The 27,478-nt window shown below is 41.3% G+C and overlaps 3 protein-coding genes across 4 annotated transcripts in view; 2 read left to right on the top strand and 1 right to left on the bottom strand.

The window, feature by feature from the left end:
* The first annotated feature begins 5,760 nt into the window (after positions 1–5,760).
* Positions 5,761–6,618, top strand: LOC128737966 (uncharacterized). Its single transcript, XM_053832760.1, has 2 exons — positions 5,761–5,938; positions 6,028–6,618. The coding sequence occupies exons 1-2, from the start codon at positions 5,824–5,826 to the stop codon at positions 6,561–6,563; spliced, it is 651 nt and encodes a 216-aa protein (XP_053688735.1). The 5' UTR covers positions 5,761–5,823; the 3' UTR covers positions 6,564–6,618.
* A 5,513-nt stretch (positions 6,619–12,131) lies between these two features.
* LOC128733739 (glucose-6-phosphate exchanger SLC37A2) lies at positions 12,132–25,193 on the top strand. Of its 2 annotated transcripts, XM_053827507.1 has the most exons (9): positions 12,132–12,316; positions 12,370–12,567; positions 18,644–19,427; positions 19,508–19,555; positions 19,670–19,853; positions 19,910–20,058; positions 20,124–20,247; positions 24,559–24,636; positions 24,806–25,193. In XM_053827507.1, exons 2-9 carry the CDS (start codon positions 12,440–12,442, stop codon positions 24,970–24,972), a joined length of 1,662 nt encoding a protein of 553 aa, XP_053683482.1. In that variant the 5' UTR covers positions 12,132–12,316; positions 12,370–12,439; the 3' UTR covers positions 24,973–25,193. The 2 variants fall into 2 exon arrangements, with proteins under 2 accessions (XP_053683482.1, XP_053683483.1); XM_053827508.1 differs by lacking the exon at positions 19,508–19,555 and having other exon boundaries at positions 12,132–12,567.
* An 80-nt stretch (positions 25,194–25,273) lies between these two features.
* LOC128736427 (chitinase-3-like protein 1) overlaps positions 25,274–27,478 on the bottom strand; it is a 29,824-nt gene continuing 27,619 nt past the window's right edge. Inside the window, exons 3-4 of the mRNA XM_053830908.1 lie at positions 25,731–26,256; positions 25,274–25,663 (exon numbers count right to left, since the gene is read on the bottom strand). Of these exons, the coding sequence (XP_053686883.1) occupies positions 25,274–25,663; positions 25,731–26,256 (916 nt within the window). The remainder of the gene's footprint in view (positions 25,664–25,730; positions 26,257–27,478) is intronic.

Here is a 27,478-nt window from a genome sequence, read left to right as displayed (position 1 = left end):
GATTGCAGACTTTTGATTGCTGCTCACAGTTGATGCGATTAATGCGACGAAATTGGCGTCATGCGTTGCTGGTTTTTTTGGTCTCTGGTATTTGTAACTCGAACGAGTTGTTTTAAATGATCAGTCCATCGCTTAAGCTGTTCTATCCAGCTTTTTACGAGCCATAATGGCGGACGTATTCGTGATATTTGAACAGCATTTTTGACATTTCCCTAATACATCGCACGTTTTCTTTCCGCGTGTTCACGGTAAAACTAAAGGAATGTACGGAAAGAAAACGTGCGATGTATTAGGGAAATGTCAAAAATGCTGTTCAAATATTACGAACACGTCCGCCATTATGGCTCGTAAAAAGCTGGATACAGTAGCGTAGCCAACCTATTTTTGATCCCATCAGCAGCTGTTCATAATTTGGACACTTACAGCAAAATCAAATGGAAGTGCCCAAATAATGTACAGCTGCTGATGGGGTCAAAAATAGGTTGGTTTTCGTTCGTACTCCAAGTTACGCCTAAGTTCTCGACCGTACTCCAAGTTTCATCTGAAACCCATCTGCTGCGCTCTTTGTCGAGGATTTCGTCATTGGTCTTGATGAAGGCGTTTCTGATGCCGGTCCATTACTCTTCGACGGTTCGAGCTCTTGCTGCTTGATAAAACTTATTGCGGTGACCGGAAGCTCCAATTCCGCGCGGGTTTACGATACTATTCCTTTCTCGTTCGTTGCAATTGTACAAATTTATTGTTTCTTCACCGCCGTGTTTCTCCTTCCTGTTTACTGTTACACGCGGCCACATTTATCGTCATTCTTCACCTTCCGACAGCCGTGTGCGACCGAGAAAGTTTAGCTTTAATTTATCAATTAGGTTTTTATGTATACCTTTTCCTCAAACGTGAGTAGTTTATCCACAGACTAACTTTAATTAGTTCAAGTTTTTAATTTTTTTTAACTGGAAGCAGATTATCTACACACTGTAAACCCACGAAACAATTTGAGTTTTATTGCACTCTTATCGCGGTTTCTTGCCCAATTCTGGTCATTAGAACCGTCATAAGTGCATGATAAAATCCTAACAATATTGGGACCCAAAATGTAAAATAATGTCACTGGTTGGAGATGAGTGAAACCCATTCAAAAACAGACAAGCCAAAACGATAATATCTCTGTCCTATCGTCGACGATGAAACGGCCGAAGGATTCTGCATTGTGTTCATAGGTAATCCGTGCGGCATGAAAACACACAAAACTATTTAACGGACACATTAATCGAAGAAATGTAATAATTATTAATTGTTCACATACGAACTATGATCGATGCAATACGAAAAAAAATCCTTTGTGATCAGAATAGCTAGCGAATGAAACACATAAATGTTTTGTTATTTCGGAATAGTATTTCACAGCGTGTTAAAAACTCTTTCACACATGTTAAAATATCTTTCGTTTGCCATATTTTAAACCACGTTTGAATTGTTTTTTTTATTTTGGTAGGCATTATTGTCATGAGATGTAATCTCGAAACGATCATCTAGTTTATGTAGTACACCGTACACGGTCCGGTCAGCTGCGATACATCCAAATCAAAAAAAATATTCATACTCGTATTAGACGGCACACGTGACTGTGCGCTGTGCAAGGTTTAGGAAGTCATTTCGATAGTAAATTTTCCGGGACTTAAGTGGCTGTCTTCGGAAAATGTTTCGTCATGTTGAGTGCACGTCAAATAATAATTTAGTCAAGAATAAATGAGCTAACCTTGGTAACGATTATGAGCATGTTATTTTTGGGCGATAGCAAAAAAAAATTATACAAAAAAATTAATTTTCAATTTTTTCGTTGGAGCGTAGAATGTTAGTCTTAAAATTATTTACTATTTCCGGAAATCAAATGCTGCCGACTAGCATAAGTTTTATGTTTGGAAAGTTTTTAGTGCACTCAAAATGGCAGGAAATAGTCGCTGAATCCCGATCGACATTGCACCAGACACGATTTTGCTATTATAAATTCTCCGGTACGAAGTCGCAGTGGGGCAACATAAAACAAACCTAACAAGGCAAATCGAGTGCTAACGTGTTGGTCGGGATAAGCATAAAGTAAACGTTTATTTTTAAAATTGTGACGAAAAGGCCGGATTCAAATCTTTCTATTGGTTATTGTTTCGCATATAAGATGAAAACACGGTGTATAATCGCAGAAATTCAGCTCAAAAATTGATTCGTTATAATGACCTTTGCATACAAAACCTTGTGATTTCCCCTAAAGATATAAACTGTAAAAGCTCTAGTGCAATTAATATGATCAAAAATGTACATTCCAAATGTAAAAAAAAATACCAATTACAAATTCCGGTTAAATACCGTCAGCTTAAGAAGCCTTCCGACTGTAAATGATTCCATCGGTGTTACGTGAGCGTCGAATTGCTTTATTGCAAAATTTTGTATTCCTCTTCTTAGATATATTAAAAGAATTAAAACATTCCCAAACAAATACATATAACACAATCCGGAAGAGGAACACCGAGGTTATTTCCGTTCAGTTTCAGTTCTAACACGTTAACCCGTGGTTTTTGGAATCTATCACGAATTGTAAAAAAAATTGCTTCGGAGCAAAAGTCATCAAGGCAGTTGACAAATGTAAGATACGATTAATAGAGGAAACTGCAGCACAAATTTTGTATAGCTATTAAGCCAACCAAGGAAGGAAAACTAACAACAGCTGAACTGATAAGCTATATAATTGAGCCATACACGTGAATGCAAATACCTCCCCCGAAAACATGAATCAAAAAAGAAACTCTGTCACTACCGCGTACAGAACTTTATGTTTTTTTATGTTACAGGGTTTTTAACATCCATTCTATTTTTAAAATCACACTCACAATCATCCTCCCCCTCCCCCGAGCAAAACGCCATAGATACAGAATGCTAACACGAAACAGTTGCCAAATTGGCAAGATTGGATAGAAAACTGAAAAAAAAAAAATGTTAATACTAAATTTCCATTCACTCGCGCTCGTTGCATATTTCTACCACTGAATTTTGCAAAATAATACAAAAAAATAATAATTTAGTAATAAAATTCAAACCTAAAATGACAACAACAATTCTGTCGATAGAAATTTGCAATTTCTTTAACGATAAATAAAATAACTGATTGGGTTTATACTTGTTACAGTAAAATCTATTTCAAATTCAAATTCAAACGCCTGTAAATATCGTACTAAGAAAAAAAATTATCATAAAAAAGACTGCTGTGATTTTAACATAAATGAATAATAAAACGATAGGATATCATCAATTTCCACATTCCTCAAAGGACGTCAATAGAGATTGAGAAAGCATAAAATCTGTGAGCGGGAAAATTAACAAAAAATAGAAGATTACCGGTCTTACTAGTGTTATGGGGGTGGAGACCCCTTGTCTTGTGAAGTCTGTAGTAAGCACGACTTCCGGGAAGAATACGTCTGCGTATTCCTCTGGTGCAGGTGTTATCCGACAAATTACAAATACAAATTCGTCCACCACCTCTAACTCGTCTACGCCTCGTCTACACACTATTGCCTAAGCGAGCTCGATCGCCCTAGGTTCCTCCTGCTAACAGCTACTTGGTTTTAAACGTATTAACCACCAATCTAAACTACACAGATTCTCGTTTCAGTTTAGTATACTGCTCTGCATCCGCCAGGAATGTCCTTCCGCCAATGTTACGTCGTCAGCGAAACAGATAAATTGGCTATATTTATTGAAGATCGTGCCCCGCATGTTAAAATCCGCACGTTTCATAACACCTTCTAGCGCGATGTTGAACTGAAGACAGGGCATACCATCGCCTTGTCGAAATCCTCTGCGTGTTTCAAACGGGCTTGATGACGCACCCAAAATCCCCACACAGAACTGTAAACCATCCACCGTGGCCTTAATCAATCTTGTCAGCTTCCCGGAAAGCTCTGTTTTCGTTCGTAATTTGTCATAGCTCTTCACGGTCGATAGTATCGTACGCGGCCTTGAAATCTATGAGTAAGTGGTGCGTTGGGACTTGGTATTCGTGATACTGTTAGAGAATCTGTCGCAACACAAAGATATGGTTGGTTGTCAATCGTCAATCTACAAAATGCGGTAAAAAACTTCCCACGAATTTACTTGCTAGCGGTGATAAACGGTGAAAGATGATCTAAGAAAACACTTTATGAGCGACGTTGAGAATGGTGGTCGCATGATAGTTCTCATATTCCAACTTGTCACTCTTCTTGTATATTGGGCACATTAGTCCTTTTTCCACTTTTCCGGAACCTATTCTGTTTCTCAGATCCCAACTATCAGCCGGTACAGATAGGTCGACAAGACAACCTATCCGGGCCCATCTTGATAAGCTCCGCTATGATGCCATCTTTCCCAGCTGCCTTGTAGTTCTTGAGCTGCTCGATGGCTCCGGCTGTCCTGGTATTTCGACCCCGTGCCATTCAGGTGCTCATTGTAATGCTGCTTCCATCTTTCGATTGCCTCTCGTTCATCCGACATGTTTATCCCCACATGTTTCGTCTCGTAGCACAAAGCGTTTGCGGGTTACGTTCAGCTTGTTATAGAATTTACTCGTTTCCTGAGAACCATTTCTTCCAGACGGCGCTTCTTATCTCGGAAAAACTAGGTTTGCCGTCTTCACTTTTGTCGATATCGTTTCACATTTTGACGGATCCCCTACTGCAGCATCAGCGCACGCCCAGCATTCTTCTCGTTTAACATCCTTTGGCATTCCTCGTCGAACCAGTCGTTACGTTGACTTCTTTCAGTGAACCCAATGGCACCTTTCGCTGCGCTGCGTGTAGGGGAATGTCGTCGTGGTAGGGCCATCTTATGGTCCCCAAATCTCATTTCAAAAGAAACTTTGGAAATTTAACAAAGGTCTAAATACGAACTATTAATAAGACCTTTGTTAAATTTCCAAAGTTTCTTTTGAAATGAGAATTGTGGACCAAAAGAGGGCCCAACCACGACGACATTTCCCTACTCAGTAATGACTTCAGGTAACTTCAGTCGTTCCAAATTGGATCGTGGCGGGCGGCAATGCCGAATGTTGGTAACAACGGAAAGTCTTCAGTGCACTTCAACCATCAAAAGGTAGTGGACAGAATCGAGTGTTTGTGCCACGATAGGTTCTAACTGTGGTAAGATCGAGCATAATCAGTTGGCTGAATATCACACTAACGTCGACGAAATCCGAGAAGTGCCTATCATCAATCAAAACGTGGTCGATTTGTGAGTCAGTCTGTTGTGGTAATCTCCATGTGTACCGATAAGGGAGGCTGTGCCGGAAGTACGTACTTCGTATGGCCATATTTTTGGAGGCTGTGAAGTCAATGACTCGGTGACCGTTTTCGTTTGTAAGCGGGTGTGTGCTGAACTTTCCAGTAACCGGTCTGAATTCCTCCTCCTTGCCCACCCGAGGCTGAGCGTCTCCGAAGACGATTTTGACATCATGTCGGGCAGTTGTCGTATTCACGCTTAAACTGATGGAATGTTTTTGGCCATACCCAGCTCGTGTGTATCCAGCTTTTTACGAGCCAAAAAGACGGACCGTTTTATCTGTGTTCGTATTATTTTAACAGCCTTTTAATATCTCTGTTTACATTGCACATTTTCTTTCCGCCCGTTCCTTTAGTTTTGTCGATTTTTTCGATACCGATACAGTATCGCCCAATGCTATCTCGGATCGGAGTCGAACTGTCTTTCTGGTCTTTCTTGGTCTTCGCGGTGTTTATCTTTCGTTATAAATAAATGTATATTTAAATTTTGATTATTATTACAAAATAAATAGTAATAAGCAAAGTAATGTCAAGTTCAGAAACTGATACAGAAACCAAGCAAAGAATTGCAGAAGCAGTGCTATACGAAAACGCTTTTATTTCCAATGATAGAAGCAAATCTGGGATAGACACATCTTCCGGTAAGGAGCGTAGGTTTGCAAAAGATCCCTGCAATATTTTGCCTCATGGATCAGGATAAACAATGCCTAAAACAAACTTATTTTTGCAGGTCCTGAAAAGTTGGAGCTTCTGAAGTCAAATCGATATTTATTAGCTCAGGACGACTCTCCATTCCAAAGTAGCTTGGTTATCAACGAGTCAATGAAAACATTTTTCTGCAAGAAGATGTCTCTGGTTGTCGAGCAACAAATTTGTTTCGCTGACTTAAAAAGACGTGAGATATCAAGCCCATACTCTGCAAAATCAAGAGGTGTTAAATTACTGAAGAATAGCGAGACTTTTTTGAACATTTCAAACAGTAATACTCTCGAAAACAAAGGTGAAAATAGAAGGCGCGTAAGAATTACAAATGATATCGACCACAGCGCAAAAGGAGACACGGTAGCTGTTGATGCCAGTTACTTACTGAATACTAAGACTGATTTTACGACGAACCGCCGTAGTTCAGTTGTATTTGAATATAAGAAGGAGCAGTCGAACTTTGTTCTGCAATACCCTCAGAATGAGTTTACTGTAAATAGACGGAAAAATCAATGGGATGAGTCAAAAATATGCCATTTTCGACGGAAAAGACCTCACTGTTAATATCTTCTTGTTTGATTGTGTATCATTTGTCAAAAAAATAAATTAATGTTAATCAGTTTGTTTTTATTTGAATGTACCGCCTGGGATATGGAATAATTTTTTACTATTGTATAAATATGAGATATGTCTATGTTAAAGTGACCAGATTTTTTTTGGACGAATGCGGGACGGCAAAGGCAATCTACCCTGGACTGAAAGCAAGGATTTTAGGTTAAAAATAAATGCATAGAAGGCCAAATACATGAAAGGAAAAGGCTCAAACTGACAAGTTCGCGACTCCCATGGACGGTAGCCCGGTATGGTGTCGAACTAGAAGTGGTAGTGAGTTCGCATAGTTGAGATAACTTGTGACCGCGGGAAACAACACTAGTCAAAAGATCCAACACCCCATGCACGCGGGAAAGCGAGCTTATTTTGCTCTTTGCAAAACTCTACCATCAAGAAGCATATCCCGCCGTACGAAGCTGACAATGTACAAAACCTTTATTAGACCAGTAGTTCTTCATGAACTTAAAACTGTGATGCTGCTCACGGAGGACATACGCACCCTTGCCGTGTTTGAGGTATGTTCTGCGGACAATATTTGGTGGAGTACAAAGTGAAAGCGAAGAGTGACGGATGCGTATAAATCATGAGGTATTACTTAAGGTTAAGGATTGCTCGTACATTTGACGAAAGTCGGTAGGCTACGATGAGCCGGACACCTCGTCTACGAGGATGCCATACGTGGGGACATCGACAGGGGGACAAACGTGCCAGATGGCTCGACCAGGTCGAAAGCGGTTTGAGACTTCTAAGTCGCCTGGGAAACTGGCGACGAGAGGCTCAAGATCAAATTGTATGGCGCTGATTGTTTAAAACAGCACGAACCACCCCGACGTTATGCTGACGACGACGACCGACGGCAGGACATATTGAATGACTTATCAAATCAAATCAAATAACAGTTAATCAAATAAAAGGGCCAATTCATACAAGTGCAGCATATTTAAGATCGCCAGTTATTCAAACTAAAAACAAACCCCGTTAGTTTGCTGAGCAATCGTTCAAATGAACGGCGGTCCACGGTATAACAAAGTTATTTAGAGGCAAATTAATACAAAATATACATAAATTGTTCAGTTGAATTTACTTGTTTCAACAATAATTCATAAATAGGAAACTTCTTGAAAACCTCTTAGAACTCATCTGTAGCATTCCTCTGAGTGTTTCAACATTCAACTGGTACGAATAAAAAATACTCAATGCGGGACACTTTCCGGGACGCTTGGTAATCCGGGACACGCCATCCAAATCCGGGACAGTCCCGCACAATCCGGGACGTCTGGTCAGCCTAGTCTATGTGGAATGTATGTGTTTCCATTTTGCCCCGCTAAATGGGTCGACCCGTAAATAGGCCACCCTTTTGCTAATTCTATCTAGAACTGGCTAAGTTATCGTAAACGCAGGTAATTCCGGTCACGCAATTGAAGTGGTCGATTTTAAGAAGATTGAATCAAAAACCGTAATATATGACAATCCTCGTGATCAAAACTTGTCCTTGAACTATGATCTGTAGATAAACCTCGCAAGAAAAGTGCAAAATTGTGACTAAAATCCAAAAAATAAATATTTGATAGGGAATGTTGTGGCTTCGTCATAATTGCCTATTTCCGTCCTATCCAACACAAATTATTAAAAATATCAGCATTTTTATGACACAATGCAAAACTAGTTATTCCCTAATATTTTAGTTTGTTGTCTATCATACGCGATCAATCAAAGTGAGCTGAGATCTATTCAAATGCTTTTTATCATTAAAAAAGTCCAACTAGTCAAGTTTTCTACGTTTTTTGGTGCGACGAAGAAGAAAATGTCAACTAATCGTTTTACTTTCCGTCATTCATAAATGAATATATAACTCACGCAAGGCATTGTCGTTATTCTACAGCCAGGAAAACTTGCCTAAGCTGCAGAAATTTTGCAGAATAACATATGTCGTAAACATTGTTTGGATTTTTAGTTCGGACGATAAAAAAATTTTGATGGACGGATTTTAAAACGGTACGACGAATTTAACACTAGATATACCAGCATTTTAAATATACCTATTTATACCAAAACCAGTCAAAATGACTGGTGGATAAGAAACGGTTGGTGAACGACTGAAGAATGTGCAACAAAGACCCCATAGTGGTCCTTAGCCTCTTATCCAGCAACTTCTATCTCCACCTCCTCGTGGTAAGGTAACCAACCTGTTTTGGACCCATCTGCAGCTGTACATAATTTGGATACTTCCATTTGATTTTGCTGTAAAGTGTCCAAATTATGTTGGGGCCCAAAATAGGTTGATTACCCTACCAGCCGGAATACGAGCAACCTTAGCGGAGGTGTGATAACCAACCCTGGCGGAAACTAAGGTCGTATATCGACAGGCAAGGAGGCACTGTCTTGTCTCTGCACTATACGATGGCAGCCCCATCATGAGACTCGGTAGCACAACCCTAGTAAGGCAAATTATTTTTATCTAAAATATTACGAAAAATCAAGAAAATTCAACTCGGAACATTTAGCATGGACAAAGGCGACGAAACAAGGATTTGGAATGGGTGCTTCCTACCTAGAACTGTAAATCACTAAATTTCGTGGATGGCGACAGGATGTTGCTCGTTCAGTTAGAACCGCAAAAGTTCGGCATTGTGAATTGACACTACAGGAGATCTGTCGCAAAGGCGGGAAGGTGTGGGGGATCCGTGGCGGCAAGGTCCAATTTTTGGCCCAATCGTTGGTTGCTCCACCGTGCTGGGAACGGGCTTCGTAGTGATGGGCAGAATGCAGGATCGCGAGAGGATGTGTGTGTTGAGGATAATAGGCCGTTTCTTCAACTACATCATCATAAACGTGCACTGGCCACACGAAGGTAGACCCGACGACGAGAAAAAAGCGTTCGATGTCCAGCTAGAGGCAACATACAATAGCTGCTCGCCACGGGATATCATCGTCATTGGGGACATGAACGATCAGATCGACAGGAAATGTATAGTGATATCGGCCAACGATGCATCAACTTTGCAGCTTCCCGAAGCCTGGGGATCAGAAACACACTCTTTTCCCGCATATATCTACAAAACCACCAGGAAATCACCTGACCAACTAACATTGAACCTAATCGACCGTATTCTCATCGAAGGCCGGGTTTTCTCGAACATCACCAACGTACGCTCCCTACGGGGTACGGATATCGACTCAGATCATTACCTAGTAGCAGTATACGTGCGCTCAAAATTATCGACGGTATATACCTTGCGATAACGCCACCCTCCATGGTTAAACAATCGGTAATTAGACAATCCGCAAGGTGCTGAGAACTACGCGCCTTCCTCTGTGGCCAGGTGCTTCGACCCTCGAAGATAAATGGAGCAGGATACGTTCGGCCATCAGTGAGGCCGCAAAACGCCAGAAGGAGAGCTAACACCTTTATTTCAGGGTAGTGAGATGCGCAAGTTCTATGAAAAGGTGAACCGATCTTGTAAAGGATACACACCGGGGCCTGACATGTGTAGAAACGAGTCGGGAAACCTGGCTACAAACGAGCGCGAGGTAGTTGGTGGGTGGAGGCAGTTCTTTGATAGGGATCTCAATTGCGATATAGCAAAAGGAAATGGAGGAAAAGTCAACCTAGGAGAGCCTATAGGCGTTTCGACTTCCGATCTCAAAGAGATCCGGCGAGAAATCGGTAAGTTGAAGAATAGAACCGCCGGAAAGGACCGACTCTCGACAAAACACTACAAAAATGGCCAAGGACCATTAGGAACGGCACTTTAGTGAATAATTTCATGTTTCGGACTCACCGTTCTCCCGAAATGCTACATTTCTTCATAGAATCTTGCACCAGTCATTTTGACTGGTGCTGGTATAAATGGCAAAAGCAAAAATTATATTTGTTACTAATATATATAAAGTAACATTAAGTTAATAAAATGTATTCTCTAGTTATAGCTACAAAAGTCATAACATCGTTTCTAAAAGCAAATGTTATATGTTGTAGAAATTTCAAAATGAAATTGCACGACCAGTCAAAATGACTGGTCTGATATATCTAGTGTTAAGCCTAGTATCCAGCTGAAAAGAAAACAGCTCAAGAAAAAATCCTGTTATTTACCGAAGAAAATTTGACAACTGCAAGGCATGCATTTATCTGTCAGTTTTTCTTGTGGTAATAATTGCGCCGGATATTATTCCGTACGAAAAAGTGACGTTTCAATTCACTTGCATGTAAAACTACGCCATCTGAAAGTGAAATAATATTTCTTGTGAGGTGCATACTGCTAAAGAAATCGCAAATGCAAAATCTTTTCTTTGGCATTTCTTGGCCTATCTTTTTGCCCATTTCTTTTCAGGTCGATACTAGGCTTTAAGAAATAAAGTCAGTTGCGTAATTTCAATAATACGCTTTAATAATCGCTTTTCAGTGATTTCAAAGTTCACGGATTGAAAGGTAAGTGTGTTTTAGTCAAATCAGCTTTCAAAGAACTTTCGAAGTATTCATTAAATGCATCCAACAAATGATGAAAATTAGAATGGCTTTACTTATACGACGGGAATTAGAAATAAACCCTAACCGAATTTTTTCGTGAGTGCCGAATATCGACAATTATTACTAGGGATGGCAAACATATCGATACTTATCGATAATATCGATTAAATGACGGGAAATATCGATTGTTATCGATAGCCATTTTTGGCGATAATTGCCATCCCTAACATAGAGTGACTATCCAGCTTTTTACGAGCCATAATGGCGGACGTGTTCGTGATATTTCAACAGCATTTTTGGCATTTCCCTAATACATCGCACGTTTTCTTTCCGTACGTTCCTTTGGTTTTACCGTGAACGCGCGGAAACAAGACGTGCGATGTATTAGTGAAATGTCAAAGATGCCGTTCAAATATTACGAACACGCCCGCCATTATGGCTCGTAAAAAGCTGGATATACAGAGTGGCGACAATGTCAAAATTGGAATGATGATAATTATCTGTCAGTGTCATTCCAAACGAGCAGCCAACCTATCCAACGCGTATGCAGGAAAGAGAAAGAAAAACCTAGGATAAACCGCATTGCATACATTTGGGATGACTTGGCGCCACTCTGTATCCAGGTTTTTACGAGCCATAATTGCGGACGTGTTCGTGATATTTCAACAGCATTTTTGGCATTTCCCTAATACATCACACGTTTTCTTTCCGTACTTTCCTTTGGTTTTATCGTGAACGCGCGGAAACAAGACGTGCGATGTATTAGTGAAATGTCAAAGATGCCGTTCAAATATTACGAACACGTCCGCCATTATGGCTCGTAAAAAGCTGGATATAGTCACTCTACCCTAACAATTACGTTGAACTTAACGATATTAGTTGATTTAAAATGGGTAGTTGTCGATTTAATCGATAGATAGTGAAAACTGTCTCATCTCAAGAGTTGACAGCAGCTGTTCACCACCGTTCACACAAATACAAGGCTGGTTCAGTTTCCATCGTTCCCAAATCTTTTGCACCAGTTCAACTTCAGTTTGATTGTTGATTCCAGTCGGTGGAGATGCGGAAGTTGTTTTAGTAGAAGTTTTAGCAGAAGTTTCTGTAATCGATTGTTGTGTTCATAAAGAAAAGTATATTAGAATGCATTTCACGTGTCACTTTGAAATTTTGCTGGTGATTAATAAACTATACTTAAAATAATGTTATTGTGATTAGAAAGTTCCCAGTAACCTACTAGGTACTTTTTCGATAGAACCGCAATTCAGTAGCACAGCTGATAATTGTTTCCAGGAATTTGACAAAACAGGTCAACTAGCAACAAAGCGGCAATAGTGACGAGTACCGCAGGAAAATATCGTCAATGCCCGTAACCCGCACCCGGTGGAGAATCATGAACACAAACTACCCCAAAGCACCCCTTGGAATTAGGCTTGTTACCGCCCTTAGCGGAAAGCTTTGTTCCCGATGGCAGGCAAATCGGCTGCTGTGGTGAGTAAACTATTTGCGAACCTAAGCTTTCTGTTTTCGCGGATTCAGCCTCCCTATCTGTACATGTGGCATTTATGTTTCAATGTTTTTGTCTGTTTACAGCTGATAAGCTGTAAAGCATTGATATAGCGAGAGTGCCAATGCAGTTCCTATCAGCATATTGATAGATAAAGACGATTGCCTTGAGAAGACTGAGAATGGCTGGCGTCAGTCTGAACTGCGCTTTACCCGCATCGTTGAAAATGAGTCATGATTATGCAGGCAGCAATATGTCAATGCTGTCGATGACAGCTTGTTTTATCTGTACTTCTTTGTTATATTGTCACTGCGATAATCTCAAGCTTTATGTCGCCTATGTTTACTTCAAAAAACCTTATCGTGCCATACTTGCTACCCAGTAATTAATGCTAAAAATGAAAATAAAAACAGAAGTGACCTTGTCCTTAAGTTCTGTTTTTCCGTTTAGCACCGGGGGCATTATTCTTGTTGTCATGTTCACGATAGAAACGATGCAGAACGTTCTTCCTAATGGAATCAATGCCCCTCTGCCATGTGTGCTGATAAGTACAAAATATTCGATTAATAAACACCATTCTCGTTAGAAACAGTTGAAAACCCAAAGGTGTTGCTATCAATAAATTGGTATTTGTTACAATTATCGGTCGCAAAAAAATTAGTTGCTTGGTTTGATCTTGGTTTTTATACGTTTTGTGTCACCATAAATAAAAATTACGTATTCGATTATCAAATACTCAGCTTATTGTTACGGCAATCGGTTTAGAACACCTGCCGTGTATCTTGTTTATTCCAGGAACAAGCGCTAAGAACAAGCAAATTATTGTTTAATGTATCTTTATGATTGCAGTACAGATGCAAACATCGCAAGATTATAGAATTTCGAGTAAAACTGCTTTTCTTGATATTTTATCAATTTTGTGTGAACTCAAATGTTAACAACACAAACATACATTTATAATTGATAAGGAGTTCTAGTGAAAACTATTTTTATATTATTTATTCCAGAAATAGTTTTATTCATTCCCCGGTTAGTTCTATTTTCTTTTTAACATGGTTAAGTTGTGAAATGCATCAAGCACTAAATTATTGTGTTCCACATAGATAGGTACCTATAGATTATTCAAACCGTTACCAACTTCGGATTGGTAACAACTTTGCAAAAGATTTAGAGTCTTATTCTAAGTGCAGATTGCCGCGCTTATCATCTCGTTTCTTGTTTGCCCTTCCTTTGGCTGCATTATGAATGACAGTAGAATGCACGTGCCAGCATCGTGACTTCAGACTGTCGTGTGTTTTACTTAGATTGTTTACAAGATTTAGATGTTTATCCGAGGCGAATGAACTGGATGTTAACCTTGTAACAAGTCGCAATGCAGATTGATTATTAACGGACAAGATTTAAACATTTTATTTCGAAGTGGTCATTGTGTTATATATTTATTTCGAAGTACGCATTACGCTTGATACCCTCGCGCATAGTATTTGCTTGCTATGATAATTAAATCATTGCACCTAAAATTAAAAATCAGTTTTAATATTTTGTAACAGAAAACAATGATTAAAACATATGGGACTGATATGTAGGTACTTTTTACACAATCTTAAAATATGTACTCGCACACCAGCCCGATACCCGAGTCATTGATATTGTCATAGCTTGATCAATTTTTAATTAATTTTTACGAGTTTAGGGCCCGTTTGATACTAGGGTGCATTCCTTTATTTCCCTTATTTGTCCTTTTTTTCGGGTTATCCACCTGGTCGCTCAATAGCGTATAAAACTCTGCGCTGGGACCTTTTGTGATGTCAACAAAGTGTCAGGGAGACCTCAAACGTCAGTTCTACCTAACAAGACAGGCGATGCCGCCCGCTAAAACACAGGTAGAGTAGAGCCCCAAGCATAGCCGTCACGCCTATACCCGCAGGCGGAGGCGGTTCCGGCCCTGCGCGGACTCCACGAACTGACTCTAAGACATCTCTGCCAAAGGCCGGAATATCATATTTTAAACATAATGATGATGATGATGATGATGATGACGATGATGATGATAATGATGATGATAAGAAGAAAAATGGTAGATCGAATTTGTAAATATGCTTTGGACTTTTTGTACTACTTGAGTTGTAAAATGTAGTATAGTGAAGAAGTGGAGAATTCGTCATCCCCGCCTAGCACTAAGCAGAAGCAGAAGGTTTTCAGGCACTAGCACTGGTCCTCAACCGCGCGCCCCTATCAATTTTCCAACACAAACAACCACAAATGAACTAATAAGAAAGACAAATTTCGAAGCATTAGTGGTTATCAATTTATCAGGGAAAATTTGATCTTTCATTCCCCAGCATTTATGCACTGTCCCAAGATGCAAAGTATATTGAACGCAGCACAAGCTGGACGTTCGCGGTAGTCGACAAGAGCTTTAAAATATAGAGACGCATCCGCCTTCCAACACCCGAGATCAATGAGCTAGGGCAATAAAGCTATGAGCTTAAACGTCTCTCTAAGACTCGACCCCCTCCCATTGACAGACCCCGCGTCCGGCCATCAGATCACAGGACAGCCACGGGGCCAGTGCAAAAATTCTACCGATTCTATCTAGCAGCCCAGCCGAGACTCGAACACACGACACGAATTGAAGCATTCAACCGGATCTGGCATCACGCTTGCATCCCCTTACTAGCCCTAAACCCCTGACCGACCCAATCAATCCGACATTTTTCGGAAATATTTCTGATAGCTGTGATAAATAGGGATGAATCCCAAAAACATTCATCTATTAATTATCAGAGATCCCCATACTGGCCTTATTCTTAAACGGCATAAAAGCACTTTCTGAACAACGCAACAATTACATTTGGTAAATTTTGACCCCGAGTCCCACTTGAAATCACAAAAGTATTTTTATATATACCCACATTCAGAAGTAAACGTGACCGCAGGTTCAGTTTTATCGTAGGGAGGGCCCGTTTGATACTAGGATGCATTCCGAAAAAATAGTGAGAAGTCCGACTTATCTTCTTTTCGAAAGCGGGGAGCAGCACTTCATTCGTTGATTTAAAAAATAGAGAAGTCTTTTGACAATAAAGAAATCTCACTTGCAGGTTTCCTTGACATTGAGGGAGCATTTGACGATGCCTCCCACAATTCAATAAATAAAGCCGTGGAGAAACGGGGTTTTGACAGATGCTTTTCCAATTGGATACATGCTATGCATAATAACGGCAAAACTGGGAGGATTTACTTTAACGACAAAACCAACCAAAGGTTGCCCTCAAAGGGATGTCTTGCCTCTTATGCCGTGGTCTCTTAATCGCTAATCTTCTAAATAAATTGAATAACAAAGGCTATGAAGTCATAGGATTCACTGACGTTATAACAGAAAGGGGAAAACGTGAGCGTAGGGGTTGTCCCCGGTTGTGAAACACCCATCATTTTTGGCGTGTTTATTAAACTAGCACTACCAAGTTACTACCAACGTCTCGTCTCATTGTTTTTTTTTTGCTTTTAAGCAAGCAACAATCAGAATACAGCTTATAGAAAGGTTTATAGGGAATGTGTTCAAAAAAGTACCTGAAAAAGTTTTGTTGAATGTTTTAGGATTGATATTTTTGTGTATCAAAATATAATATAGAAAAAGGCAGTAAACTGCATATAACCTTAGTTTTGGACCTCAATTTCATCACACAGACAAATGTTAAATGAAATAATTGACTCCAAAATCCTAAATTTTTATAAACTGGCGTCCGGTCCGGTTGTGAAACGGTTAGGTTCTCCGGTTATGAAAAATCCAGAAAATGAGTTATTCAGTACTTCAACGATCACAAACATTTTCAAAACACTTTTCAGGCACATGAGAGCGATATCTCCATATTTGAGATTTCAAAGTTTCTGTCTTTGCATGCGTTGATTGCAATTCAGATTTGAATGATTAAATTACGAAACTGACAAATTACTTTGTTACTTTAGGTGTTGCCCGTTAAGAAATGATTGTAGTATTTTATTTTTATTTCTTATTTTTTTATTTTTTCTTTTCTTTATGAATTTTCGGAAGTGTTTCACAACCGGAGACATATTTTTTTGTCAAAAATATTCTGCCTCCCAATTTCGCAATTCCTTTTTTTGTTTCGAGCAAAAATATATTCTGTTTTTAGCAAAAAGATATGTAATTCTTCAATCTTTCAAATGAGTTAAAGAGTTTCGAAATTGGATAATCCGATCAAGAGTTATGGCCAAAAAACAAAACGTGTTCCACAACTTGGGACATTCCCATACTATTTTCAATAGAATACAATCTGTCCTACACTACAAATTTAGTCTAATTTGGAAGGACTAAGCATTAACTCTTCTAAAGCAAGCATTACAAGAAAAAAGAAATACAGTATTGCAACTCTACAGCTGGAGGCAGTGCAATTGGAGCTATCCAAGGTCCAAGCATACTAAATACTTGGGTGTTATGCTTGACCATAAACTGGAACGATCATCTAGAGCATGCGTACAACTTGAAGCAGTACAAGGCGCTCTTAGTTTTTGGCGTGTTAAACATTTTCAAGATGGAGATTTCGAGGGACACCTACGAATCCTCCGACATTTTCAACGGAACACCCTGGTAATCATGAATGAAGACTGTATGGAAACTAGGACAAACTTCGATATACCTTTCAAAGTAATTGAAACCGATCGCAGTATATGGGAAGAAGGTGGTCCCAAAGCTCGTCCGGGTGCACTCTTGTTATACATGGTTCTAAAATTGGTAAATCTACCGGAGCTGGGGTTACTGGACCAGGAATCGACATACCAATTCCAATGGGACAGTGGCCCACAGTTTTTCAAGCAGAAATACATGCTATATCAGCTTGTACAAATTGCAATCGAACAACTCGTTGGTGTCGGACGAATTGTTGAAGAACAGTAGTTGACGAACAGATATCCGTTGCCGCGTTCACGTCAATTTATACCGCGAAGGTTGAAATCACCCAAAATGAGCATATCGTCAGAAGTGAAAGCTGTCGAAGAAGTCTTTAAACCGAGGACATATAAGGCCTAAGAAAAATCAGATATCAGTTCAGATCCGCCGGGAACTAAATGACGGACGGTATAAACAACGATCAGATAGTATTATCACGTTTTATAATGTTAGGCACACTCCGATTGCAGCGAAAGTCTACGTAGTTCGGTCCGAAGATTTGTGTAGGGGAAGTTCGATCGTCAAGTCAGTTTTCGACTAAAACAATTATTTCGTATGGATATGGACTATCAGCACACGCTAGCAGATAGCCGTGGACGTTTGCGTTCATTGCGCCAATATTTAGGATGTTGTCTTGTTGGACGTCACGCATGCTGTTCAGTGGCTGGTTGAAAAACAATGAGCTAGAAACGGGAAACGAATCAACGGGGGAATCTAAATTGGCAGTAGTGCGCTTGCGTGGACAGAAGTTTCGGAAATCCTACTCACTGTTACATCCACACACAGGACCGGGACGACTGTTGAACATTGGCGACAGTAGCTCGACTGTGCACAGAGGGAGTTAAAAGCTTCTCAAATACTGACGTCGTCGCGTCCTAGCATCCAGTTCAGCGACGAAAGGTGGGATTGACAGTCCTGATTCGGAGTCTAAGATTCTTCTTGCGGCGATTTCGATTCTTTGTTGAAAGACAGGGAATTCTTCGCAGGGGTTACCTCTATACGTGGAATTGTCGGTGATACTCGGGATACGGATCGTGCCCAGTTTTTTTATGCTGGAGTCTTCATATTCTCTGAAGAGTAAACCGTGGGGCCATGCACCCAAATCTAGCGCAATGTTATGATACTTACCGTTCATTCCGACTTTGAACGAGATAAAATTCATAGCGTTCATGTCGTCGGCATCTTTAAGAGCACCTTAAAAATTGTGGAAATCGATATGGGATTTTACGCGAGTATTGGCGATATTGAAAAGACCATTGAGATCGATTTGTTCGTAATTCTGAATACCTAATTAAGCGCTAATTTCGCAACTCCATCAAAACGACATAATTTTAAAACCTCCAGCTTATTCCTAATAGCTCTTCCACTATCCACAGGTTCAAATGTTCGATTCTCACCCTAACCTACCTGGCTTACATGTGCTATCACATGACGCGAAAACCGATCTCGGTTGTCAAGTCCGTCTTGCATCGCAACTGCAGCGGCCTCCAGTTGCCGCCGGAATTTGTCCACAATATGGGCGAACCACCGAACGATAGCACCTGGTGCGACTATCCTCCCTTCGATGGACCGGATTCGGCTGCACTGCTCGGCTCACTGGATTCGTCGTTCCTGTTTAGCTACGCCATTGCGATGTTCTTTTCCGGATTCATTGCCGAACGAGTCTCGCTGCGGTACTTCCTGTCGCTAGGAATGCTGTTCTCCGGTATCTTCTGCTACCTGTTTGGAGTTGCCAAAGTGTACGACATCCATTCGATGGCTTATTTTGTGTTCGTCCAGGCAATGGCCGGAATATGTCAAACAACAGGTTGGCCCGGTGTAGTGACCATTGTTGGTCGTTGGTTTGGCAAATCGAAGCGAGGATTGATATTTGGCATCTGGAACAGTCACACGTCGATCGGAAACATTCTGGGATCTTTGATTGCGGCACACTACGTCGAAAGCGACTGGTCCATGTCGTTCATTGTGCCGGGATTTTTGATGGGAGTTTTTGGCTTTATCATGTTTCTGTTTTTGGTTGATCGACCAGAAATCGTCGATTGTCAGGAAAAGGTTGGCGATCGGCCCGGCGGATACAAACGGCTGGAAGAGGGCAAAACAGGCGAATCTGGAGATTCAGACGTTGATGAGGCCGTTGGATCTAGTATCTCCAGTGAACAGGTAGATAGTAGTCGGTGTCGTAGGTTTGAACATTAAGTTCTCATTTTGTTTTATTTGCATGATCATAACCTTATGTATAGGAAAATCCTTCACTAAGAAGTTTACACGGCAGCTTTCATTCTAACGTAGTAAGTGCATGTGATTTCATTTTTAATATGTAGCGAAGCAAGTTGCTTCGAAATCACAATTAGACGTAGTTATAAAATTGATGAGAAACACGACTAATGTAATTTTCATTTTAGGATGTAAATGAACGCACACCAATCATAGGCAGTATTAATCGTACTCCCGTAAATCATGCTGCAATTGGTTTCGCAGGAGCACTGAAAATTCCGGGCGTGATTGAATTCTCTCTTAGCTTGTTTTTCTCCAAGCTAGTCAGTTACACATTCCTTTACTGGCTGCCACTATATATCCAATCGTCCAGTAAGAAGAAAAGTTTTCCCAAAAACACAGTTTTTTCATGATTATTATTTTTGCAGCTACACTTAGTCCTGAGCTAAGTGCTGATTTATCAACATTGTTTGATATTGGAGGCATTGTTGGCGCTATAGCGGCCGGACTGATCTCCGATTCTACCGGGATGTCCGCAACTACCTGCACGGGAATGTTGTTACTAGCTGCTCCAACGGTAATCTAACTGAATTAAATAAAAACTCGGTCGCAAAAAACTAATATCATTGTTCCCTTCTGTAGTTGCTTGTCTATCAAAGATTTGGTGCGATCTCATTATCGTTTAACATTTGTCTGCTGTTCCTGGCTGGTGTGCTTGTAAACGGTCCCTATGCTCTTATTACTACTTCCGTCAGTGCTGAACTAGGTAAGTTTAAAAACTGCTAACTGCGACTGTACAGACGGTACAGAATGTATACGAAATTGACTCACAAAGATACTTTCAACTCAAGACTAAAGGAGTGACAATCAGGAATAATTTCGATTTCTACCAGCCGAGAACCGGGATGGCTTTTGCCGTATCAAAAATTCCTCTCCACTGGTCTCGGCTATTCGTCACCAATTGCGCGTCTCGCCGCACGCAAGTTAGCTTCAACCAGGTCGAGCCATCTAGCACGTTGGGCCCTTCTATTCCTAGTGCCGGTGGAGTTCTTGAAGAGAACGGATTTCACTGCACAGTCGTCCGGCATCCTTGCGACGTGGTCGGCCCACCGTAGTCTCTCAACTTTCGCCAGGTGTACAATGGGAATCTCGCCAAGTAGTGTCAGAAACTCGTGTTCGTACGCCTACGCCACTTTGCGCTATCCGTTTGTACTCCGCCAAAAATAGTTCGCAACACCTTTTGATTCAAATACGGCAGGTGCACGTATTTCTTCCGTAAGCAAAGTTACTGTTTCAAGACCATAGAGGATTACCGGTCTAATTAGCGCTTTGTACATCGTCTGCTTTATGCGGCGGCGCATGATCCTTAATCGAAGCGTTTTGCGGAGGGAAAAGTAGACTCGATTTTCAGCTTGAATTCGTCGTTAGATCTCCTTGCTCGTATTTTTGTCGGCGGTGACCAGAGATCCCAAATATACGAACTCATCAACTACTTCCAGTTCATCACCGTCAATAGTCAATGTCCGTGAGAGGCAAACGTTGCTTCCTCTGAAGCCTCTTCCTACATACATTTGGTTTTCGACCCATTGATTTGTAACCCTATCCTCCTAGCCTCCGTTTTTAGTCCGGCGTAGATTGCCTACGCCGTCCCAAGGAAAATCTTTCCTTTCGTTTCGATGCCCGCTCGCCGGATCACACCTTTATTAGCGATATTGAATAACATACAGGACAGTCCATCCGCTTGCCGCAACCCTCTGCGCGATTCCAAAGGGCTCGAGAGTGTCCCCGAAACGCGCAAGTAGCACATCACTCGCTCCAGAGTAGCTTTGATCAGCCGCGTCAGTTTGTCCGGAAAACCGTACTCGTGCATTATCTCCCATAACTGTTCTCGTTCAACTGTATCGTATGCTGCCCTGAAATCCACGAGAATATGATGCGTGGGCACGTTGTAGTCTTGACATTTCTGAAGGATTTGTCGGAGAGTAAAAATTTGATCCGTAGTAGCACGAGCCCGCATAAAGCCCGCCGGATACTGCCCCACGAATGGTCTTGCTATTGGGGATAAACGACGCAACAAAATCTGGAAAAGCATCTTGTAGGCTGCGTTGACTAACGTAATGCCGCGGTAATTACAGCAATCTAGTCGGTCGCCCTTTTTGTAGATGGGACAGACTACACCTTCCATCCACTCCTCCGGTAGTTTCTCCTCCTCCCAAAGAGAGGAGGGCTAGAGGGCTAGTAGGCTAGTAGGCTAGTAGAGGGCTAGTAGAGCTCTGCCGGAAGTCGGTCTTTTCCGGCTGCTCTATTATTCTTCATCTGACAAATTTCTCGACGGATCTCTTCGAGATCGGGAGCCGGCACGCTATTTCATTTGTAGGCACTCCGAGGTTAACTGCCATTGCGTCTCCTACTGCTATATCGCCATTATGGTGCTCATCGAAATACTGCTTCCACCTGTCGACCACCTCGCGCTCGTTTGTGATAAGACCCTCCCCCTCGTCCCTACACATATTCAGGTTTAGGTGCAGCCCTTACGAGTTTGGTTTACTTTCTCGTAAAGCTTGCGCGTGTCATTAGCCGAGAAGAGTTGGTTCAGCTTCTCATGATCTCTGTTCTTCTGGCGCTTTTTCCTCAGGATCGTGGTTAACTCATTCTGCGCTCGTCGATACTTTGCCAAATTCTCTCTCGGGGATATGCTTAGATAGTTTTTCCAAGCTCTTTTTTCCCTCTATCGCTAGTTGGCATTTACCGTCAAACCAGTTATTTCGTGCACTTGAGGTTTCCACACCTAGTACCGCGGTTGCGGCCTCGTTGACGGCCGAGTGTTTCATACTCCAACCGTTTTCGAGCGTCAAAGCATCTAGCTCCACCGAGAAAAGCGGCTTTGTCGCGAGGTATAAACCGTCGATAGTTTTGAGCGCACATGTACTGCTAGTAGGTAATGGTCCGAGTGGATATCCGCACCCCGTAGGGAGCGTACGTTGGTGATGTTCGAGAAAAACCGGCCCTCGATAAGAATATGGTCGATGTTCGTTGGTCAAGTTCGTTCAAGTTGGTCAATGTTCGTTGGTCAAGTGATCTCCAGCTGGCTTTGTGGATATCTTTGCGGGGAAAAAAAGGCTTCCGATCACCAGGCCTCGGGATGCTGCAAAATTGATGTATCGCTGGCCCCAATCGTTCGTGTCAGTGTGCAAACCATTAACTTATGGTTCAAATTTTGATTCAAATTCTGGTCCAAATTCTCCTTCAAATTCTGGTCCAAATTCTGCTACAACTTTTGGTCCAAATATAATGGTCCATATTCTAGTTAAAATACTGGTCCAAAATCCGGTTCAAATTATCGTCCAAATTCTGCTCCGAATTATGGTAGAAATTCTGATTAAACTTCTGCTCTAAACCCTGGTCCAAATTCTTGTCCAAATATTAGTCCAAATTTTGGTTTAAACTCTGACTCAAATTCTCGTCCAAATTCGGGTCTAAATTGAGGTCCAAATTCAAGTGCACCTTGAGCTCCATATTGAGGTCGAAAGTAAGGCCAACATTGTGAACCAAAACAAATGCAGGTTTATATTTTAATTCCAATTATGGTCCAAATTCTGATTCAAATATGATCTGTATTCTAACCCAAATTCCGGTCCGTGTTCTGGTCTGAATTCTGCATCCTGGTCATCACTAACTAGCCCGTTCCCGTTCCCGCTCTAGACTAGTAGTTACAGGCACTAAGCGCTAAGCATCCATTCCACGTCTTTATTTCACTACCTTTGTCCATGCCGAATATTCCGAATCGAATTTTCTACTAGGGCCACGCTACCGAGTTTCGTGATGGGGCTGTTGTGCCAAGACAATACAGTACCTTCTTCTCTGTCAGTATACGACCTTAGTATTCACCGGGTTTGGCTACCCGATCTCCGCTAGAGCTGCTCGTAGTCTGGTTGGTACCATGAGGAGGTAGGGATAGAATTTGAATTTGAAACATCTGTCAGTTGAGCAACCCATAAGCTGCAGAGAAATAGCTGCGTCTACTGGATAAGGTACTAACTTCCCCTGCAGAGCTGGGTGCCTCGACCCTAGAAAACGAACTGGTCAGGATGCATTCGGCCGTCAATGAAGCCGCAACCGCGGTGACTGGTTTGACGGGAAATGCCAGCAAGCGATGGAAACGGCTAGAAAAACGTAGCATTACCATAAGGGATTATAAGGCTAGGTATCAACTGACAACGATCCAGAGAAGCAGAAACTGCCAGAACGATAGAGATCGTGAAGGTCCAGAATAACTCTTCCGGGTTAATGACACGCGCATACTCTGAGAAGGTGAACCTATAACTGAGGGCCACACACCGGAATCTAAAATGTGTAGAGACGATGAGAAAAAGCTGGTTACAAAAGAAAGAAAGAAGAAGAGGGAGAGGCAGTGGCGATGGTATTGGAAGGAGGCCGAACGGAAGTTAACCTGGGATCGATTGCAGGCCTGGTGAAGCTTACCCGTACATTTACTATAAGAGTGACTAATTCACTGTCAAGGAGGGGTAATGAGGGGCCTGAGCATCATAAACTCATACTAAAGTCACTTTGAAATCGAATGGCCTAATTCTACTACTATTCGAGTCCACGACTAATCGCTTGTCAAAGCCGACTCGGTACACAGCGAATTTATTTTCATTAACATAACTTTTGTTTCAAACAAAAAAAAAACTGCTTTTGAAATTGGCATAATCGATGACTACTAATTTCATCTTAACAGAGCTTATTTTCATAACTCCACTTTAATTAGAATAGGGGAAAAAATTACTAGAATGGAAAAAAGCATGAGAATCAAATGCATTTCATAGTAGCTTTGATTGTTATACTAAGTATCTTGGCGTTATCTTGATTCGAAATCAAATTGGATTTGAAGTGCTGTCACAGAAGCTAATAAATCCAGCTCAAGCGGAAAATTTAGATTACCCAGTTTAATCACTCTGATCACTCCGTACCCGTCTATTTCGTTAAAATAAGGTTATTGGCTGAAATAAACATGGTTAGGAGCCTCGAATGAGTACCTATATTTTGCTAATCATACTTTCTTCTTACGTTACAGGTCAACATAGTTCGCTAAATGGAAATGCGAAAGCACTGGCCACCGTTACCGCTATCATCGACGGTACTGGTTCTATAGGTAAGTGCGTTTAACGTTCACTCTTAAATAAAATCTTCGTGTTCATAAACACTTCATAGTTGTATGGTGGCTATTTTTAATTACTGTTTTAAAAATGGTTATTCCAATGGATCCAATATTTTTCGTGTACATTACATATCCCTTTTTTTAAATGTTCGCCCAATCACAGGAGCGGCCGTTGGACCCCTCTTCGCCGGTTTGGTATCGTCGTCCGGGTGGCAAAATGTTTTCTACATGCTAATCTTGTCAGATATTCTAGCACTGCTGCTACTGCTGCGTTTAGCCGGTAGAGAGATAACACGTCGCGTACGGCGGCGGAATATTCGCATCGAATGAGTAGAAGAATGAATGAATGAATGAGGAGCGAGCGGTGGCGTGAGAGACTTTGCGAGCGCTTAGTATATAGTATAACCAAAAAGCATAAAATGTCCACTATAGTTGTTTTTCAATATTTTGAAATACATTGACTAATTTTAGCTGCCAGGATTTGGTTGCAGTGGAGGCTTATTAAATATGGAACTTTTTTATATTGAAATAAAATTTTAGTTAAAAATGCCGCGACAAAAATATTCCCAATTTCCTATTAAAGATCATTTGAAAGAATTTCCGTAATTTTTTTTATTAGATAACATTTGAATTATATCTCATTGTTTGTTTGGCAGTCAACCTGTTCTGGCCAGTTGCAATTGTTAATGACTGGATCGAATAGTAATCCCTTTGGACAGGTAAAATCATACCGATGTCCCTCGCCCGTGCAGATATAATAGTCCTGGCAATTGTCCGGATTCGGGAACATGCCTTCGGCCGTACAATCCGATCCGGTTCCTGGTGCAGAAGTAGTAGTCGTAGTCCTAGTTGTCGATGAAGAAGGCGGAGCGGATGTGGGTGGCAAAGCTCCATTACGAAGCGCCGCGTAGATAACGTTCATTAATGGATACCTTTCCGTGCTGCAAAGCCCGTGAAAATCATCACTTTCCAAAGACCATACCATGGCTCCGCCGAGATCCAAATCCAAGAGAAACTTCATCTGCACGAATATGGACGAAAAACGTTTTATTTTTGGCACACAGTATAAATCAGAAAATAGTTCTCACCTTGAGCGCAAGCGAGTTCTTATCCTCGAAGCCCAACCACTGGTTCCCTTTGGTAGCGTAATATGCTTGCTGTTCATCGCTGAACCAAATTTTCCACTGCTCTTGCTGTCGCAATTCGCAAAATTCGTTGTATCCAAGTACTCCCGGCTCTCGGGAGTACTGACCTGCCATTCCCGGTCCAGTGACCGCGGCTCCGATATCGGTAACGGCCGGATTCGCCAGCGTAAATGATCGACCGTACAGTGGAATGCCCAGGACAAGCTTCTCTTTCGGGGCTCCCTGCGACAGCCAATAGTGTATACTGGCATTAACGTTCAACTGTTTTTGTAATTCGGACACATCAGCAGGCCCTCCATAGAGGGGGGCATTCAAACCGCAGGTGTTTTCCCAGGCTCCGTGCATGTCATACGTCATTACGTTGATGAAGTGTAGTGCAGCTGCCACTCGTGGGATGTCGTACGATGTGCCGGACGAAAACTCCGCTGAGGCTACAGCTGCACTCAAAAGTAAACCCTTACGGTCAAAACTGAAGAAAACGGAAAAAGTTCAATGTGCATGATGTCACTTATAATATCTCTGAATTACCCTGAAATACTAGGTATGTTTGAATTAAGGGTAATGCAATATTAACCTTCAATTGACCAACCAGATACCCCCGCACCCACTCAATAATCTATACCTATAAAGAAGGATTTCTGTCTGTCTGTCTGTCTGTCTGTCTGTCTGTCTGTCTGTCTGTCTGTCTGTCTGTCCGTATGTTCCTTATAGAATCGAAAACTATTGAACCAATCGGCATGAAAATATGCATGTAGAGGTTTTTTGGGGCCAGGAAAGGTTTTAGTGATGGTTAGAAACCCCTCCCCCCACTAAGAGGGGGGGCTCCCATACTAATGAAACACAAATTTCTGCATAACTCGACAACTAATCAAGCAAATAGCACAAAATTTGGCATGTGGGTGTTTTCGGTGACAAGAATTTATTCTATGGTAAATTGAGACCCCTCCCCTCTTTATAAAGGGAATTATAACTCCTCTCCTCTTTAAAAGGGGGGGCTTCTATACAAATTTCCTCATAACTCGAGAACTAATCAAGCAAATGGAACCAAATTTGGCATGTGAAGGTTTTCGAGGGCAAGAATATTTTCTATAGTAAATTAGGACCCCTCCCCACTTTAAGAGGGGGGGCTCCTGTACCAAAGAAACACAATTTTCCTCATAACTCGAGCAGTAATTAAGCAAATGGAACCAAATTTGGCATGTGGGTGTTTTTGGAGACAAAAATTTTTTCTATGATGAATTGGGACCCCTCCCCGTTTTAGGAGAGGGGGATCCTATACACATGAAATACAAATTTCCTCATAACTAGGGAACTAATCAAGCAAATGGAACAAAATTTGGCATGTGAAAGTTTTCGAGGGCAAGAATATTTTCTATGGTGAATTAGGACCCCTCCCCACTTTAAAAGGGGGGGCTCCTATACAAACGAAATACAAATTACCTCATAACTCGAGAACTAATCAAGCAAATGAAACAAAATTTGGCACGTGGGTGTTTTTGGAGACAAAATTTTTTTCCATGATGAATTGGGACCCCTCCCCACTTTAGGAAGGGGGGCTCCTATACAAATGAAATGCAAATTTCCTCATAACGCGAGAATTAATCAAGCAAATAAAACTAAATTTGGCATGTGAAAGTTTTCGAGGGCGAGATTATTTTCTATGGTGAATTGGGACCCCTCCCAACTTTAAG

This window comes from Sabethes cyaneus, chromosome 2, assembly GCF_943734655.1.
Source record: "Sabethes cyaneus chromosome 2, idSabCyanKW18_F2, whole genome shotgun sequence".
NCBI classification, from domain to species: domain Eukaryota; kingdom Metazoa; phylum Arthropoda; class Insecta; order Diptera; family Culicidae; genus Sabethes; species Sabethes cyaneus.
The sequence above is the reverse complement of the archived record's forward strand: the minus strand, read 5'-3'. Positions and strand labels throughout refer to the sequence as shown.